General features: G+C 42.7%; 1 protein-coding gene across 1 annotated transcript in view; it reads right to left on the reverse strand.

Moving 5' to 3' along the window:
- TMC3 (transmembrane channel like 3) overlaps nt 1–17,456 on the reverse strand; it is a 54,611-nt gene that overhangs the window by 32,039 nt on the left and 5,116 nt on the right. Inside the window, exons 3-7 of the mRNA XM_069559646.1 lie at nt 14,684–14,759; nt 10,928–11,009; nt 3,400–3,506; nt 2,168–2,266; nt 1,923–2,065 (exon numbers count right to left, since the gene is read on the reverse strand). Coding sequence (XP_069415747.1) covers nt 1,923–2,065; nt 2,168–2,266; nt 3,400–3,506; nt 10,928–11,009; nt 14,684–14,759 — 507 coding nt within the window. The remainder of the gene's footprint in view (nt 1–1,922; nt 2,066–2,167; nt 2,267–3,399; nt 3,507–10,927; nt 11,010–14,683; nt 14,760–17,456) is intronic.

Below are 17,456 nucleotides of genomic sequence, written 5' to 3' on the forward strand. Positions count from 1 at the left end.
ATGAAGCAACTACCCCACCAAGTGGAAGCCTGTCAGATACCTCTTATACAGGACTTTGCATTAGATGTAAGGCAGGAGTCACAATTCTGTCCTCAGGAAAAAGTCCTCGTGTTCTTGAGGCTAGCGGTCCCCAACTCCTGGGCCACACGCCAATACTGATCCGTGGCCTGTTAGGAACCGGGCTGCGCAGGGCAGCAAACAAAGCTTCATCTGTACTTCAGCCGCTCCCCGTCCTGCTCTCATTACCCCTAGATGGGACCATCTAGTTTCAGGAAAACAAGCTCAGAGCTCTCAGAGTGTGCATTATGGCGAGGTATACAATTATTTCATATCACAATGTAATAATAATAGAAATAAAATGCACAATAAATGTAATGTGCTTGAATTATCCCCAAACCATCCCCTACCCTGTCCATGGGAAAATGGTTTTCCGTGAAACTGGTCCCCAGTGCCAAAAAAGCCCACTGCTCTAGAGCTTCTCTCCTCTTAGAAGCCTTTCCCTTTCTGTCAGATACCTGCTCCAGAGTTGACAGCAATTTGTCTCTTAAACTCTAACATCCAGCAAAGGGTTCGTGTTGTAGGTGGGGTCTTGAGGCCCCCCAGAGGCTAAGCTGGAAAGCTTCCTGTGAACTTTCGGTCCTCAAGTCACTCAGCATCTCCCTGTATGTGAGTATGTATGCCCAGTCACTCAGCTGTGTCTGACTCTCTGCAGCCCCATGGACTATAGCCCACTAGGTTCCTCTGTCCATGGAATATATCCAAGCAAGAATACTGGAGTGGGCTTCCAGTTCCTTCTCCAGTGGATCTTCCCAACCCAGAGATGGAACACACATCTCTTGCTTCTTTTGCTGGCAGGCAGATTCTTTATCACTAGCATCACCTGCTGTTTTTTCTGTTTTATAATAATTTAATTATAACCATAATTATAAACATAACCTTACATATCAATTAAACATATTTCAACAATATTCTTATTGGCTGATTTTTATCATATTCCTGTTTTTCTTTAACTTCTTATTTCTTATTGGGGTTTTGGACTGCAAGGAGATCAAATCAGTCAATCCTAAAGGATATCAGTCCTGAATATTCACTGGAAGGACTGATGCTAAAGCTGAAACTCCAATACTTTGGCCACCTGATGCAAAGAGCTGACTCATTGGAAAAGACCCTGATGCTGGGAAAGATTGAGGGCAGGAGGAGAAGGGGACGACAGAGGATGAGATGGTTGGATGGTATCACTGCTTGATGGATATGAGTTTGAGCAAGCTCCGGGAGTTGGTGATGGACGGGGAAGCCTGGTGTGGTACAGTCCATGGGGTTGAACAGAGTTGGACATTAACTGAACTGATAGCAGATTAACAATGTTGTGATAGTTTCAGGTGCAGAGTTAAGGGACTCGATCATACATACACATGTACCCATTTTTGTGTGGACTCTTAAGGTCCTCAAGTCACTGTGCATCTCCCTAGGTTTTGTCTGCTTGATGACAATGATGATGATGACTGTTTCATCTTTTTTTATCCTAATCCCTTCTACCTGAACTTTGCTATGATGATGCAAGGGGCAGAGTGATGAAGGCAAGCTGGTGTGTGCACAGGATCAGAGCTTCCCTGGTGGCACTAGTGATAAAGAATCCGCATGCCAATGCAGGAGGCACAGGTTTAATCCTTGGATTGAAAGATGCCCTGGAGGAGGGAATGGCAACCCCCTCCATTCATGCCTGGAAAATTACATGGACAGAGTAACCTGGTGGGCTACAGGTCATACAGTTGTTGCAGAGTCAGACAGGACTGAGCAAGGACGCCACGCCTAATCTGTAACATGGGCAGATGTATGCCCTGACTTTGCAGGGTTAGTGACAAGATGAAATGAGATCATCCACAGCATTATGGCATGGATTTTGAGGAACTGAACAGACATACTTTTTTAAGAGGATGATGAAGCTGTAAGCAAACACCGCCATTCCCACCAGGAAATAGGCCAAGGGCAGCCGGTAGCCAGCTTTCCCGATCCGTCTCTCCCTGCCGTAGTAGCCATAGAAGAGGACTGAGTACTGGAGGTAACCCTGCAGAAAGAGCACTCGGTGTCATTTCTGACTCCCAGGTTCTAGAACATTCACAACCCCCTCCCACCTCGAGACAAGAGAGTGGCTGGGCCTGAAACTCACCCCCAGGGACCAAACGGTGTCCAGATCTTGGGCAGATGCAATATGCTCCTTGGGGATGGTCTTGCTGGCTGTGCTTCCAAACGGTTGGCCTGCAATGAGCTGGTGACAGAGGAAAGGTGATCACACAGTCCTCTGGGTGGGAAGGGACCAGAAGAAAAGGGACCACTGATCTCCATGCACCTGTGAAGATGCTGCACCTACAAGACTCTTAGGAAGTGGATTCTGCTTGATACTTGTCTATGAGGAATTCATCATGAGTGGCTAAACTTTCATTTGCCTGACTGGGGCCATTCTGAGTGTACTCTCTAGGCTGGACATGGCTTCTAAGGGAGGATGTTTGAACACTGGGTTTCTATAATGGCATAGGAAATGGTCCCATTTGCTTTGCAAAGATAGAGTTTAGTTGACAAATGGATTTTACTTTAACACAATGTCTGCACACTGGCCATAAGCCAAATCCAGCCTAACACTTCCTTTTGTGTGGCCCAAGAGCTAAGGAAGGTTTGAGTGGTGGTGGTTTAGTGGCTAAGTCATATCCAATTCTTTGTGACCCCATGGACTATAGACCCCAGGCTCCTCTGCCTGTGGGATTTCCCAGGCAAGAATGCTGGAGTAGGTTGCCATTTTCTTCTCTGGAGGATCTTCCCAACCCAGGGATCAACCCCATATCTACTGCTTGACAGTTGGATTCTTTACCACTGAACTACTTGGGGAGACCATTGCACATTTTTAAATGGTTGGGAAAAAATCCAAAATTGCTTCCCAGGTGGCTCGGATGGTAAAGAATCTGTCTGTTATACAGGAGACCTGGGTTCAATCCCTATGTCGGGAAGATCCCCTGGAGAAGGGAATGGCTACCCACTCCAGTATTCTTGCCTGGAGAATCCCATGGACAGAGGAGTCTGGGGACTACAGTCCATGGGGTTGCAAAGAGTCAGACACGACTGAGTGACTCAGCACTCATAAATAAAATCTTATCAGAACGCAGCCACACTTACTAGTGATCTAGGGCTTATTAGTCACTTTTGTATGATGTAGCAGATTTAAGAAGCCCACAAAGACTGAAATATTTACTATCTGGCCCTTTCCTGAAAAAAGTTCACTGAGCCCTGTTTGGACACAGAGATTATCCTTCCCATGAGGATAATGAGGGTGCCTGTCTTATGCTACAGCTCTAAACATCTCTTCTTTATAACAAATGGCACTTTAAACTCTCCTGATATAGTTCTTACCTCTGGAAGAACAATAAAAGCACCTGTCATAATCGTGAGCACAATATTGATCCCAAATAACCATCTCAAGAATATGAAATAAGAGGCAACACCAGATCCAAAATGACCTAAAGAAAGACAAGGTAAGGAGCACAGTTTAAAGAAAATCCTCCCATTGCAAGAAGGTCTCTGTAAAGCAACACTGATTTTTTTTTTCTTATATCAGCAGGACATAGACTAAGAATGCCATAATGTCCCTGTCAGGGTGTTGACCCATGATGATCATTCAGAAGGATTAACACTTTCCTTAATATCTACCGATTACACACAAACATCCTTAATCCCTAATGTCATACTTTCCCTCATGTCATATGGATCTAAAATGCTTTTTATCAGATTTATATTTCACCTACGTTCAAAAATATCAGCCTCTTTTGAGGATTTAAAAGTTTTCTTTTTCATTTTGCATAGTTTGGAAAATTCCAAGGATAGTGTAAGGATTCTTTTGTCTTAATTTCAAAAGAAATAACAGTGTGTTAGATGTTAACATTAGGGGAAAGTGGTCAAAGGGGTTATAAGAATTCTCCTTGCCACTTTTCCATACATCTAAACTTATTCTGAAATAAAAAGGGTGTTTAAAAACAAATTTCTGGGACTTCCCTGATGGTCTAGTGGTTAAGACTCCCTGCTTCCACTGCAGGTGGCCCAGTGGAAGGTGGGAGGTGGCAGGTGGACCACTCCCTGGTCCTGGAACTGAGGTTCCCACATGCCCCACAGCGTGGCCAAAAAATGACTAAAAGTAAATTTCTATTGAGAAAACAAGGGGGCTTAGAGGAAGTTGGATGGGGATGTAGGTGATACTTCTGATGACTTTCTGGAGCAGGTGTACTGGTATCATACTTTGGAAAAGTAGTATCTTGAAATTTTATTTCAAAACTAGCTTATGTTTCATAATAAGTAGTAAAATACGAAACATCACAAAGAAAGCCAAAAAAAGTCACCTACTCCAAGGCTACAAAATTAAAATCACTACTAGAATTACTTTCTAGTAAATTTTTAGTGGAACCATCCATTGTCATCCTATATGTGTATTTTTTCGTATAAAACTGTCATGTCTCTACACATCTAGGGTTAACAATCTATGATGAGCATTTTCTCATAGGAAATATTTCCCTATAAAATGAATTTTATTGTTCCATCCAATGAATGTTACATAATTTATTTACCTTAAACCCCACTCCCTGACTCTTTGGAAGTGTCTAACTTTTCACTGGGTAGAGTATTTGCTATCATAAATGATTCTGCAGAAATCAGTTTCTAAGGTCAGATTTCCTAGAAGCAACGCCTGAGAAAAGGGTTGAGCTCACATGATATATATCCCAAAGAAAGGCAATGCAAAAGAATGTTCAAACTACCACACAATTTCACTCATCTCACATGCTAGCAAAGTAATGCTCAAAATTCTCCAAGCCAGGCTTCAAAAGTACATGAACCGCAAACTTCCAGATGTTCAAACTGGATTTAGAAAAGGCGGAGGAACCAGAGATCAAATTGCCAACATCTGTTGGATAATTGAAAAAGCAAGAGAGTTCCAGAAAAACATCTACTTCTGCTTTATTGACTATGCCAAAGCCTTTGACTGTGTGGATCACAACAAACTGTGGGAAATTCTTAAAGAGATGGAAATACCAGACCACCTGACCTGACCCCTGAGAAACCATATGCAGGTCAGGAAGCAACAGTTAGAATTGGACGTGAAACAACAGATCGGCTCCAAATCGGGAAAGGAGTACGTCAAGGCTGTATATTTTCACCCTGCTTATTTAACTTATATGCAGAGTTAATATGTGAAGTACTGGGCTAGATGAAGCACAAACTGGAGTCAAGATAACCGGGAAAAATATCAATAACCTCAGATATGCAGATGACACCACCTTTATGGCAGAAAGAGAAGAAATAAGAGCCTCTTGACAAAAGCGAAAGAGAAGGGTGAAAAGTTGGCTTAAAACTCAACATTCACAAAACTAAAATAATGGCATCTGGTTCCATCATTTCATGGCAAATAGATGGGGAAACAGTAAGAGATTTTTTTTTTTTTTTACTCCAAAAGCACTGCAGATGGTGACTGCTGCCATGAAATTAAAAGAAGCTTGCTCCTTGGAAGAAAAGCTATGACCAACCTAGACAGCATACTCAAAAGCATTACTCAAAAGATATTACTTTACCAACAAAGGTCCATCTAGTCAAGGCTATGGTTTTTCCAGTGGTCATGTATGAATGTGAGAGTTGAACTATAAAGAAAGCTCAGTGCTGAAGAGTTGATGTTTTGAACTGTAGTGTTGGAGAAGACTCTTAAGAGTCCCTCGGACTGCAAAGAGATCCAACAGTCTATCCTAAAGGATATCAGTCCTGAATGTTCATTGGAAAGACTGATGCTAAAGCTGAAACTCCAATACTTTGGCCACCTGATGGGAAGAACTGGCTCACTGGAAAAGACCCTGATGCTGGGAAAGATTGAAGGCAGAAGGAGAAGGGGATGACAGAAGATGAGATGGTGGGGTGGCATCACCAACTTGATGGACATGAGTTTGAGCAAGCTCTGGGAGTTGGTGATGGATAGGGAAGCCTGGCATGCTGCAGTCCATGGGGTGGCAAAGAGTCGGACATGACTGATCAACTGAACTGAACTGAACATGATATATTGAGGAAGCAATCTCAGGAGAAAGTGGGTCAGGGGGTCAGGGGAGGTCAGGGGATAGAGCTGAGCAAAGATGTGGTCTCAACTTGAGCCTGGCTTAGCCTAATCCCATGGGCAGCTCTGGAGGGCAAGTTGCATCATAGTGTTGGTTCCACTTTGAACAAGAAGCTAGACTTGAATACCCCTTAGTCATCGCCTGTAGGCTCTCCAGTGGGGCTGGGGGAGCAGGTGATGTCTGCCCAACATCTGGAACAATGCGGGCCAAGACTAATCCTTGAGGGAAGGGAGTGGCCAGAAGACATAGCAGCCAGCACTCAGAACAGCTGAAAAAGGGTGGACCAGACAAGTAAAGGGATCTTGGCAGGGAATCATGTGTGTTTGATTTTGTTGTGGCTGCTGTTTTCACTGGTTGTTGGGGAATGGAAGGGTTCTATCAAACAGTATTAACATTCTGAAGATGTTTGGTTCAAATTACCACTTTCCCCTAGAAATAGCATTCTAATTGACATTTCTACCACTGGTATGAAAGGGATTCAGTTCAGTCCAGTCACTCAGTCATGTCTGACTCTTTGCGACCCCATGAATCGCAGCACGCCACGCCTCCTTGTCCACCACCATCTCCCGGAGTTCACCAAAACTCACATCCATCGAGTTGGTGATGCCATCCAGCCATCTCATCCTCTGTCATCCCCTTTTCCTCATGCCCCTAATCCCTCCCAGCATCAGAGACTTTTCCAATGAGTCAACTCTTTGCATGAAGTGGCCAAAGTACTAGAGTTTCAGCTTTAGCATCATTCCTTCCAAAGAAAACCCAGGCCTGATCTCCCTTAGAATGGACTTGTTGGATCTCCTTGCAGTCCAAGGGATTCTCAAGAGTCTTCTCCAACACCACAGTTCAAAAGCATCAATTCTTTGGCGCTCAGCTTTCTTCACAGTCCAACTCTTGCATCCATGCATGACCACTGGAAAAACCATCAGTTCAGTTCAGTTGCTCAGTCATGTCCGACTCTTTGTGACCTCATGAATCACAGCACGCCAGGCCTCCCTGTCCATCACCAACTCCTGGAGTTTACTCAGACTCACGTTCATCCAGTCAGTGATGCCATCCAGCCATCTCATCCTCTGTCGTCCCCTTCTCCTCCTGCCCACAATCCCTCCCAGCATCAGAGTCTTTTCCAATGAGTCAACTCTCCGCATGAGGTGGCCAAGTACTGGAGTTTCAGCTTTAGCATCATTCCTTCCAAAGAAATTCCAGGGCTGATCTCCTTCAGAATGGACTGGTTGGATCTCCTTGCAGTCCAAGGGACTCTCAAGAGTCTTCTCCAACACCACAGTTCAAAAGCATCAATTCTTTGGCACTCAGCCTTCTTCACAGTCCAACTTTCACATCCATACATGACCACAGGAAAAACCATAGCCTTGACTAGACGGACCTTAGTCGGCGAAGTAATGTCTCTGCTTTTGAATATGCTATCTAGGTTGGTCATAACTTTTCTTCCAAGGAGTAAGCGTCTTTTAATTTCATGGCTGCAGTCACCATCTGCAGTGATTTCCATAGCCTTGACTAAATGGACCTTTATTGGCAAAATGATGTCTCTGAAAGGGATTAATTTCACTTAAATGTTAAAAATGCTTCCCCCCCTCAATTTGTCATCTAACTTTTACCTCTATTTTTTATGTACATAAAATTTATTTTATGTGTAGTTAACTATAACCGTACTTTCCTGGGTGATTTCTTCTTTACTTTCAGAATTTGACAGGCTCACATCACATTACTTGTATTTCTTTTTATCCCCTCATGGTTTCCTATTCAAATAAAATCCCTTACGTTATACAGTGGAAGTGACAAATAGATCCAAGGGATTAGATCTGATAGACAGAGTGCCTGAAGAACTATAGATGGAGGTTTGTGACATTGTACAGGAGACAGTGATCAAGACCATACCCAAGAAAAATAAATACAAAAAGGCAAAATGGTTGTCTGAAGAGGCCTTACAAGTAGCTGTAAAAAGAAGAGAAGTGAAAGGCAAAGGTGAAAAGGAAAAATATACCCATTTGAATGCAGAGTTCCAAAGAACAGCAAGGAGAGATAAGAAAGTCTTCCTCAGTGATCAATGCAAAGAAATAGAGGAAAACAATAGAATCGGAAAAACTGGAGATCTCTTCAAGAAAATTAGAGATACCAAGGGAACATTTCATGCGAAGACGGGTACAATAAAGGACAGAAATGGTATGGACCTAACAGAAGCAGAAGATATTAAGAAGAGGTGGCAAGAATACACAGAACAACTGTACAAAAAAAATATCTTCATGACCCAGATAAGCATGATGGTGTGATCACTCACCTAGAGCCAGACATCCTGGAATGCAAAGTCAAGTGGGCCTTAGGAAACATTACTACAAACAAAACTAGTGGAGGTGATGGAATGCCAGTTGAGCTATTTCAAATCCTAAAAGATGATGCTGTGAAAGTGCTGCACTCAATATGCCAACAAATTTGGAAAACTCAGCAGTGGCCACAGGACTGGAAAAGTCAGTTTTCATTCCAATCCCAAGGAAAGGCGATGCCAAAGAATGTTCAGACTACCGCAGAACTGCAGTCATCTCACACACTAGCAAAGTAATGCTCAAAATTCTCCAACCCAGGCTTCAACAGTACATGAACCATGAACTTCCAGATGTTCAAGCTGGATTTAGAAAAGGCAGAGGAACCAGAAATCAAATTGCCAACATCTGTTGGATCATCAGGAAAAGTAAGACAGTTCTAGAAAAATATCTACTTCTGCTTTGCTGATTATGCCAAAGCCTTTGACTGTGTGGATCACAAGAAACTGGAAAATTCTTCAAGAGATGGGAATACCAGATCACCTGACCTGACTCCTGAGAAATCTGTATGCAGGTCAAGAAGAAAGTTAGAAATGGACATGGAAAAACAGACTGGTTCCAAATAGGGAAAGGAATAAGTCAAGGCTGCATATTGTCACCCTGCTTATTTAACTTATATGCAGAGTACATCATGAGAAATGCTGGATTGGATGAAGCACAAGCTGGAATCAAGATTACCAGGAGAAATATCAATAACCTTAGATATGCAGATGACACCACCCTTATGAAAGAAAGAGAAGAAGAACTAAACAGCCTCTTGATGAAAGTGAAAGAAGAGAGTGAAAAAGTTGGCTTCAAACTCAACATTCAGAAAACTAAGATCATGGCATCTGGTCCCATCACTTCATGGAAAATAGAGGGGGAAACAATGAAAACAGTGAGAGACTTTATTTTCCTGGGCTCCAAAATCACTGCAGATGGTGACCGCAGCCATGAAATTAAAAGATGCTTGCTCCTTGGAAGAAAAGCTATGACCAACCTAGACAGCATATTAAAAAGCAAAGACATTACTTTATCAACAAAGGTCCATCGAGTCAAAACTATGGTTTTTCCAGTGGTCATGTATGGATGTGAGAGTTGGACTATAAAGAAAGCTCGGTGCCAAAGAATTGATGCTTTTGAACTGTGGTGTTGGAAAAGACTCTTGAGAGTCACTTGGACTACAAGGAGATCCAACCAGTCCATCCTAAAGGAGATTAGTCCTGAGTGTTCATTGGAAGGACTGATGTTGAAGCTGAAACTCTGATATTTTGGCCACCTGATGTGAAGAACTGACTCAGTTGAAAAGACCCTGATGCTGGGAAAGATTGAAGGCAAGAGGAGAAGGGGATGACAGAGGATGAGATGGTTGGATGGCGTCACTGACTTGATGGACATGAGTTTGAGTAAGCTCCAGGAGTTGGTGATGGACAGGGAAGCCTGGCATGCTGCAATCCATGGGGTGGCAAAGAGTCGAACACTACTGAGTATCTGAATTGACCTAATTGAGCTTTAAAGTGAAAGATCTAGGTTATTCTTTAAAACAGTTGACTCAATTGTTCCAGCATCCATTAAGGCTCTATGCTACATGTTTCAATTCCTGTAGTTTTTATAATGTATTTCATGTAACATTTTGGTTATACAAGTTCATTTAAGTTTTTCCTTTTAAAAAAGTTTTCAATTAATTGTTTTTTCCATATGAGCAATATATAAAACACACTGTATTGTAATTTTATTGAAACTGCATTAAAACCTACAAATTGATACTGAGAAAATCAACACCTCCCAAATATTAAATCATTCTATGTCTCTTCACAAAACACTTTAACTATCGCATGATCAAAGTTTAGTTTTCTTTATTTCAGACTTCTGGTTGTATTTATTCCTCTGGGTTGCATTTTTGTGTACTGTGTGTGTTTTTATTCTTTTAAACATTTTTTTATCTGTGCTATGCAGCATTTGGGATCTTAGTTCCCCAAGCAGGGATCAAACCCATGACCCCTGTGCTGGGAGTGTTAAATTCTTAACCACTGAACCACCAGGGAAGTCCCACAATGTGTGCGTTTTCAAATGTTACTGTGATTGATTTAATTGCGGGGGGGGTGGGGTGTATTTTTCTAAATGAGTACAGTCAAAATGCTCTCTCAAAATGCTAATCTTTGCATTTTGTTTTGTAATCACCCATGTTATCCTTTTACTCATCTAACAGTTTTCCCTCTCTATTGTTTCTGGGTTTATATTGTGTCTAAGGCATGAACTGACAGAGCCCCAGTGGAATGTGGGGCAGTATTTTTCCTGGGAGGTGGTAGAGACAGACAAACACTGTGTCTCCCACCGCCATAGACGCCTGGGCAGCCTCAGTCAGCACTGTGTGTACAAGGGCCCCGACTGCCCAGTGTTGGAACCAGTTCGCCCCAGACCCATCTCAGACCTCACTGCGGGCTGGCCACCACCTCCCACCCCACTCCTCCCAGTGCCAGCACTTACTTTCGATTTTCTTTATCCTCATTTCCCAGGGGATGAAGATGACCACGAAGTTACAGGCCAGACGAGCAAACTTCCGCCACAGCTAGGGAGGAGGGAGCAGGATTAGAGGACTTGATATGCATGAGGGTGGCAGTGATTGTGTGGATCCCAGGTCCCACATCAGGGTGAGGCTCCCAGCGGGCATGCTCAGTTGCTCAGTCATGTCCGACTTTTCAAGCCCGTGATATGTAGCCGCCAGGATCCTCTGTCCATGGGATTCTCCAGGCAAGAATACTGCAGTGGGTTGCCATTCCCTTTTCCAAGGGATCATCCCAGCCCAGGAATCAAAGCCAGGTCTCCACCATTGCAGGCAGACTCTGTACTGTCTGAGCCACCAGGGAAGCCGTTTAAGAGCAAAGTGAACACAAAATTAAGCAAAACCAAGGAAGAAATGGGTCCTAATTTCAGGCCTGGGTTATTGAGATTTGGTAAGGCTTCTCAGATCATTGGGAGCAGATGTGTACTAACAACATGTATTATAGCTTATGAACAATCTGTACATCCAGAGTGTGTACTGACCACCTACATTGTGTTTCCAGTACCTCGGATACAAATCATGAGCAAGACATGTGAGGTATCAGCTGGTGTGGAGTCTGCATCCAGATAGAAGGGAGGAAACAATGAAGAATTCAACTCATTAGAACTGGGGGATAGCTTTTTGAAACAAAGGGTCAAGGAAGGTCTATCTGGGGAGGTCATACATGAGCTGAGATGTGAATGAAAATTAATCAATAGTTCCAAAAATAATTAGTCCTTAGTGGAGCTACCTAGAAAGGGAGAATGGCCAGGAGAAGCCTGTGGGTTAGCATGAGCTGGGCATTTTACAGGAAAGAATGAGAAGAAAGGAATGAGATGAGGTCAAAAAGGAGGAAATGGCTGATCTGATGGGTCAGAGGAAGGAGTCAGGATTTAATTCTAAATGCAATGTATATACAATGTATATTAATGTATGTAAGATGGAATATCACTCAGCCATAAAAAGGAACAAAATTGGGTCATTTGGAGAGAGGTGGATGGACTAAAGTCTGTCATATAGAGTGAAGTAAGTCAGAAAGAAAGTACGTCAAGGCTGTATTTTGTCACCCTGCTTAATTAACTTCTATGCAGAGTACATCAAGAGAAATGCTGGGCTGGAAGAAGCACTAGCTGCAATCAAGATTCCCAGGAGAAATATCAATAACCTCTATGCTGATGACACCACCCTTATGGCAGAAAGCAAAGAACTAAAGAGCCTGTTGATGAAAGTGAAAGAGGAGAGTGAAAAAGTTGGCTTCAAACTCAACATTCAGAAAACTAAGATCATGGCATCCAGTCCCATCACTTCATGGCAAATAGATGGGGAAACAGTGGAAACAGTAAGAGACTTTATTTTCCTGGGTTCCAAAATCACTGCAGATGGTGACTGAAGCCATGAAATTAAAAGATGCTTGCTCCTTGGAAGAAAAGTTATGACCAACCTAGACAGCATATTAAAAAGCAGAGACATTACTTTGCCAACGAATGTCTGCCTGCTCAAAGCTATGGTTTTTCCAGTGGTCATGTATGGATGTGAGAGTTGTATAAAGAAAACTGAGCACTGAAGAACTGATGCTTTTGAACTGTGGTATTGGAGAAGACTCTTGAGAGTCCCTTGGACTACAAGGAGATCCAACCAGTCCATCCTAAAGGAAATCAGTTCTGAATAGTCATTGGAAGGACTGATGTTGAAGCTGAAACTCCAATATTTTGGCCACCTGATTTGAAGAACTGACTCATTGGAAAAGACCCTGATGCTGGGAAAGATTGAAGGCAGGAAGAGAAGGGGAGGACAGAGGATGGGATGGTTGGATGGCATCACTGACTTAATGGACATGAGTTTGAGCAAGCTCTGGGAGTTGGTGATGGACAGGGAGGCCTGGTGTGCTGCAGTCCATGGGGTCGCAAAGAGTCGGACACAACTAAGCAACTGAACTGAAGTCAGAAAGAGAAAAGCAAATATCATATACTAATGCATATGTATGGAATCTAGAAAAATGGTAGAGATGAACCTATTTCCCAGGCAGAAATATAGACACACTTGTAGAGAAGGGACATGTGGACATGGCAGGGGGAGATGGGTAGGACAAACTGGGAGACTGGGGTTGATACATATATGTATTACCATGCATAAAATAGACAGTTAGTGAGAAGACGCTGCATAGCACAGGGGGCTCAACCTGGTGCTCTGTGATGACCCAAGAGGAGGGATGAGGGTGGGTGGGAGGGGATATATGTATATGTACAGTTGATTCACTTTGTTGTACAGCAGAAACTAACACAACATCGTAAAGCAATTGTATTCCAATAAAAAAGACACAATCATTGATCACTATCATATGAGATATAAGAATGAATTAAGTCAACCCCCCCCCAAAAAAGGGGTAGAGAAATGATGTTATGAATGAGGAGGGGAAGAACCAAAGTGTCAGAATGAAAAAATCTGCTGTCTTCATAGTGGATGGTAAATGCTTTTGGAAAACAATTGATTGATATTTATCAAAAACCAAAAAACATGGATCATCCTTTTTTCTACAGAGGTCATAGTTTTGACATGTATCCTAAAAAAAGACTTTTAAGAGACTGGAAAAGCCATCTGTACAAAGACAATCTTTGCAGGTCTGTTAACACTAATGAAAAAATAGAAGCTATTTAAATATCACCAGCAGGCAAGTAACTAATTAAATTAACATACATCTTCCTGATGGAAATTACAGAGTCATAGAAAACAATAAGTATAAAAACATGGTGAAAAATAAAATAGCAACATGGAGAAAAATCCTTGTTATGGTGTTAAGTGAAAAAAAAGAAAGCAAGACAGAAATACTTGTGTACTATAATTACTCTGGGGCTTCCCTGGTGGCTCAGATGGTAAAGAATTCACCTGCCAATGCAGAAACCGTGGGTTCAATCCCTGGCTTGGGAAGAGCCCCTGGAGAAGGAAATGGCAACCCACTCTAATATGCTTGCCTGGGAAATTCCATGGACAGAGGAGCCTGGTGGCTACAGTCCATGGGGTTGCAAAGAGTTGGACACGAATTAGTGACTAAACAATAACAACATAATTAGTCTGATGTGAAAATTATATATCCACTGACTGAAATGTGAAGTTTAAAGAAAGATACTAGCAAAACAGTAAAAGTTACTCTTATCTACTTCATCCCCCGCCAAAAGATACTATGGAAAGTAGAGAATTATAGTGGAAAAAATAATTTTTTTTCATTGTTTTGAAGTATTTATGAAAATTATTGGAATGTCTTTATTAACAGATACTTTCATGTATACTAAAGTTCAACTGTAAGTAACTGGATGGGAAAAGTAACAAGCAATAATCTAGCACCGTATTAACAAATGAGCATTGGAATATGCCTGAAACTTTCTCATTAGATGAAATACAGTGAAGAAAACCCACACACACAAGTGGGCTTCACTTGGGAAAGAGGCCAGATCATTCTCCCAAGGGAAGATCTCTTTTTTCTGATGAGTTGGGCTTCCTCAGGGAGCACAATTTGTTAAGTGACATCATTGGGACTTCAAATGCAAGTTTTGGGAAACTTGGACGTTCTAGCTCACCATAGTGTTCAACAACTATTAATCAGGGACGTTTATAACCCATGTAGTACAGCAAGTGCAAGGTTAATTCAACTGCCTGGGCTAGGGGACCAGAGGAAGGGTGGGCACCTGCGTGTGTGTGCTATTTACCTCTGCACCGGCCGCTTGGTAGCCTCGAGTCCTGGTCAACCGCCCTTCAAACTTCAGCACAATATCCTTTGCTCGCCTGAGAAAGGAAGAAAAACATGGTGGTGAGCACAAGTTTACCACCCTGGTAATCTCGGCAACACAGGTGATTGCGCAGTAGGAATAGATAGCCAAACAGTGGAGAAGAGATGCACGTATGCAAATCTTGCATTTTCTAACTTTTGATAACCAATTGTTGTTCAGTCTCCAAGTTGTGTCTGACTCTTCGAGACCCCAAGGACTGCAGCATGCCAGGCTCCCCTGTAGTCCACTATCTCCCCAAGTTCGCTCAGTCTCAGGTCCATTGAGTCGGTGATGCCATCCAACCATCTCATCCTCTGCCACCCCCTTTCCCTCCTGACCTCAATCTTTCCAGTCAATCCTAGATCAAACCAGTCAATCCTAAAAGAAATAAACCTGAATATTCATTGGAAGGACTGAAGCTGAAGCTGAAGCTCCAATACTTTGGTCACCTGGTGAGAAGAGCTGACTCACTGGAAAAGACCCTGTTGCTGGGGAAGACTGAAGGCAAAAGGAGAAGAGGGCAGCAGGGGATAAGATGGTTAGATGGCATCACCAATTCAATGGACATAAATTTAAGCAAACTCTGGGAGACAGTGGAGGACAGAAGAGCCTGGTGTGCTGCAGTCCATGAGTCACGTCAAACATGACTTAGCAACTGAACAACAACAACAACAACAACAGAGACAGGGGCCTATGTCAGTGAAATAATAATTCATTTCATGTCATTCATTCATTATAAAATCTTAGGTCAATTTCTTCTTTTCTGATTGGGATATAGGTGCTTTATGATGTTGTGTTAGTTTCTGCTGTTCAATGATACGAATCAGCTGTATGTATACATATATCCCTTCCCTCTTATACCTCCCTCCTCACCCCCATCTGACCCTTCTAGGTCATCACAGAGCACCCAGCTGAGCTCTATGTTACAGCAATGGAGCTTCCCACGAGATATCTTTTTAAGCGTGGTAGCGTATATATGTCAATGCTATTCTCCCAATTCATTCATCACATTTTCCATGCAAGTGACTTTCTGCACACCTGTTTGGGTCAAGTACAGTGGAACACAGAGGTGCATAAAATACAGTTGTTCCCCTGGAATAGCCCACTAGCTAATAAGGATGACAGAGAACTGAAGCAACCATGGGAGAGAGTGGTGTGTAAGGACTGAGTAGGGGGCCGAGGCAGCAGTGAGCCAGGCTGGGACCTGGGACCGTTTCCTGTAGTGTGTGCACCTGGACACACCTCCCAGGCAACAAAATACAATGAAACTAAAAAGGACTAAAAATAACTGCCTGCATGCACAGTTGGGGCAAATTATGGACCATAAGATACAAAGAGACCAAAACCCAAACTGTCACTTCTGAAGAGTCAGGAACAAAAGCAGGGTACTGTGCATGCCCCCTGCACACAGCACCACCTCAGGGTGGGCAGACCACCTAAGCCACCCCTCAGGCCTGACCCCTGAACACACCCACACCTTACCCTGCATGTAAGGAACAAACTTGTACCCTCCCCCGCTTCAATGAACTGGCAAACAAGGGAACCTGTTATCTGTTCTTGTTCTCCCCTGCTGCACCAGGGACCCCAATAAAGCCACGTCTGAATTTCTTGTCTGGCCTCTGGTTAATTTCTGTTGATTAAGGAGGCCAACAGCCAGTTGTGGATGTGACTGGTGATGGAAGCAAGGTCTGATGCTGTAAAGAGCAATATTACATAGGAACCTGGAATGTTAGGTCCATGAATGAAGCAAATTGGAAGTGATCAAACAGGAGATGGCAAGAGTGAATGTCAACATTTTAGGAATCAGTGAACTAAAATGGACTGGAATGGGTGAATTTAACTCAGATGACCATTATATCTACTATTGTGGGCAAGAATCCCTTAGAAGAAATGCAGTAGCCATCATAGTCAACAAAAGAGTCCAAAACGCAGTCTCAAAACTGACAGAATGATCTCTGTTTGTTTCCAAGGCAAACCATTCAATATTACATTAATCCAAGTGTATGCCCTGACCAGTAATGCTAGAGAAGCTGAGGCTGAACAATTCTATGAAGACCTACAAGACCTTTTAGAACTAACACCCCCAAAAAACATCCTTTTCGTTATAGGGGACTGGAATGCAAAAGTAGGAAGTCAAGAAACACCTGGAGCAACAGGCAAATTTGGCCTTGGAGTACAGAATGAAGCAGGGCAAAGGTTAATAGAGTTTTGCCAAGAGAACAGACTGGTCATAGCAAACACCCTCTTCCAACAATACAAGAGAAGACTCTACACATGGATATCACCAGATGGCCAACATCAAAATCAGACTGATTATATTTTTTGCAGCCACAGATGGACAAGCTCTATACAGTCAGCAAAAACAAGATGGGGAGCTGACTGTGGCTCAGATCATGAACTCTTTATTACCAAATTCAGGCTTAAATTGAAGACAGTAGGGAAAACCACTACACCAATCACATATGACATAAATCAAATCCTTTACAATTAGGCAGTGGAAGTAAGAAATAGATTTAAGGGATTAGTTCTGATAGAGTGCCTGATGAACTATGGATGAACATTCATGACATTGTACAGGAGACAGGATCAAGACCATCCCCAAGAAAAAGAAAGGCAGAAAATCAAAATGGCCATCTGAGAAGGCCTTACAAATAGCTGTGAAAAGAAGAGAAGCAAAAAGCAAAGGAGAAAAGGAAAGATATACCCATCTGAG

Source organism: Ovis canadensis, chromosome 18 (genome assembly GCF_042477335.2).
Source record: "Ovis canadensis isolate MfBH-ARS-UI-01 breed Bighorn chromosome 18, ARS-UI_OviCan_v2, whole genome shotgun sequence".
Taxonomy (NCBI): domain Eukaryota; kingdom Metazoa; phylum Chordata; class Mammalia; order Artiodactyla; family Bovidae; genus Ovis; species Ovis canadensis.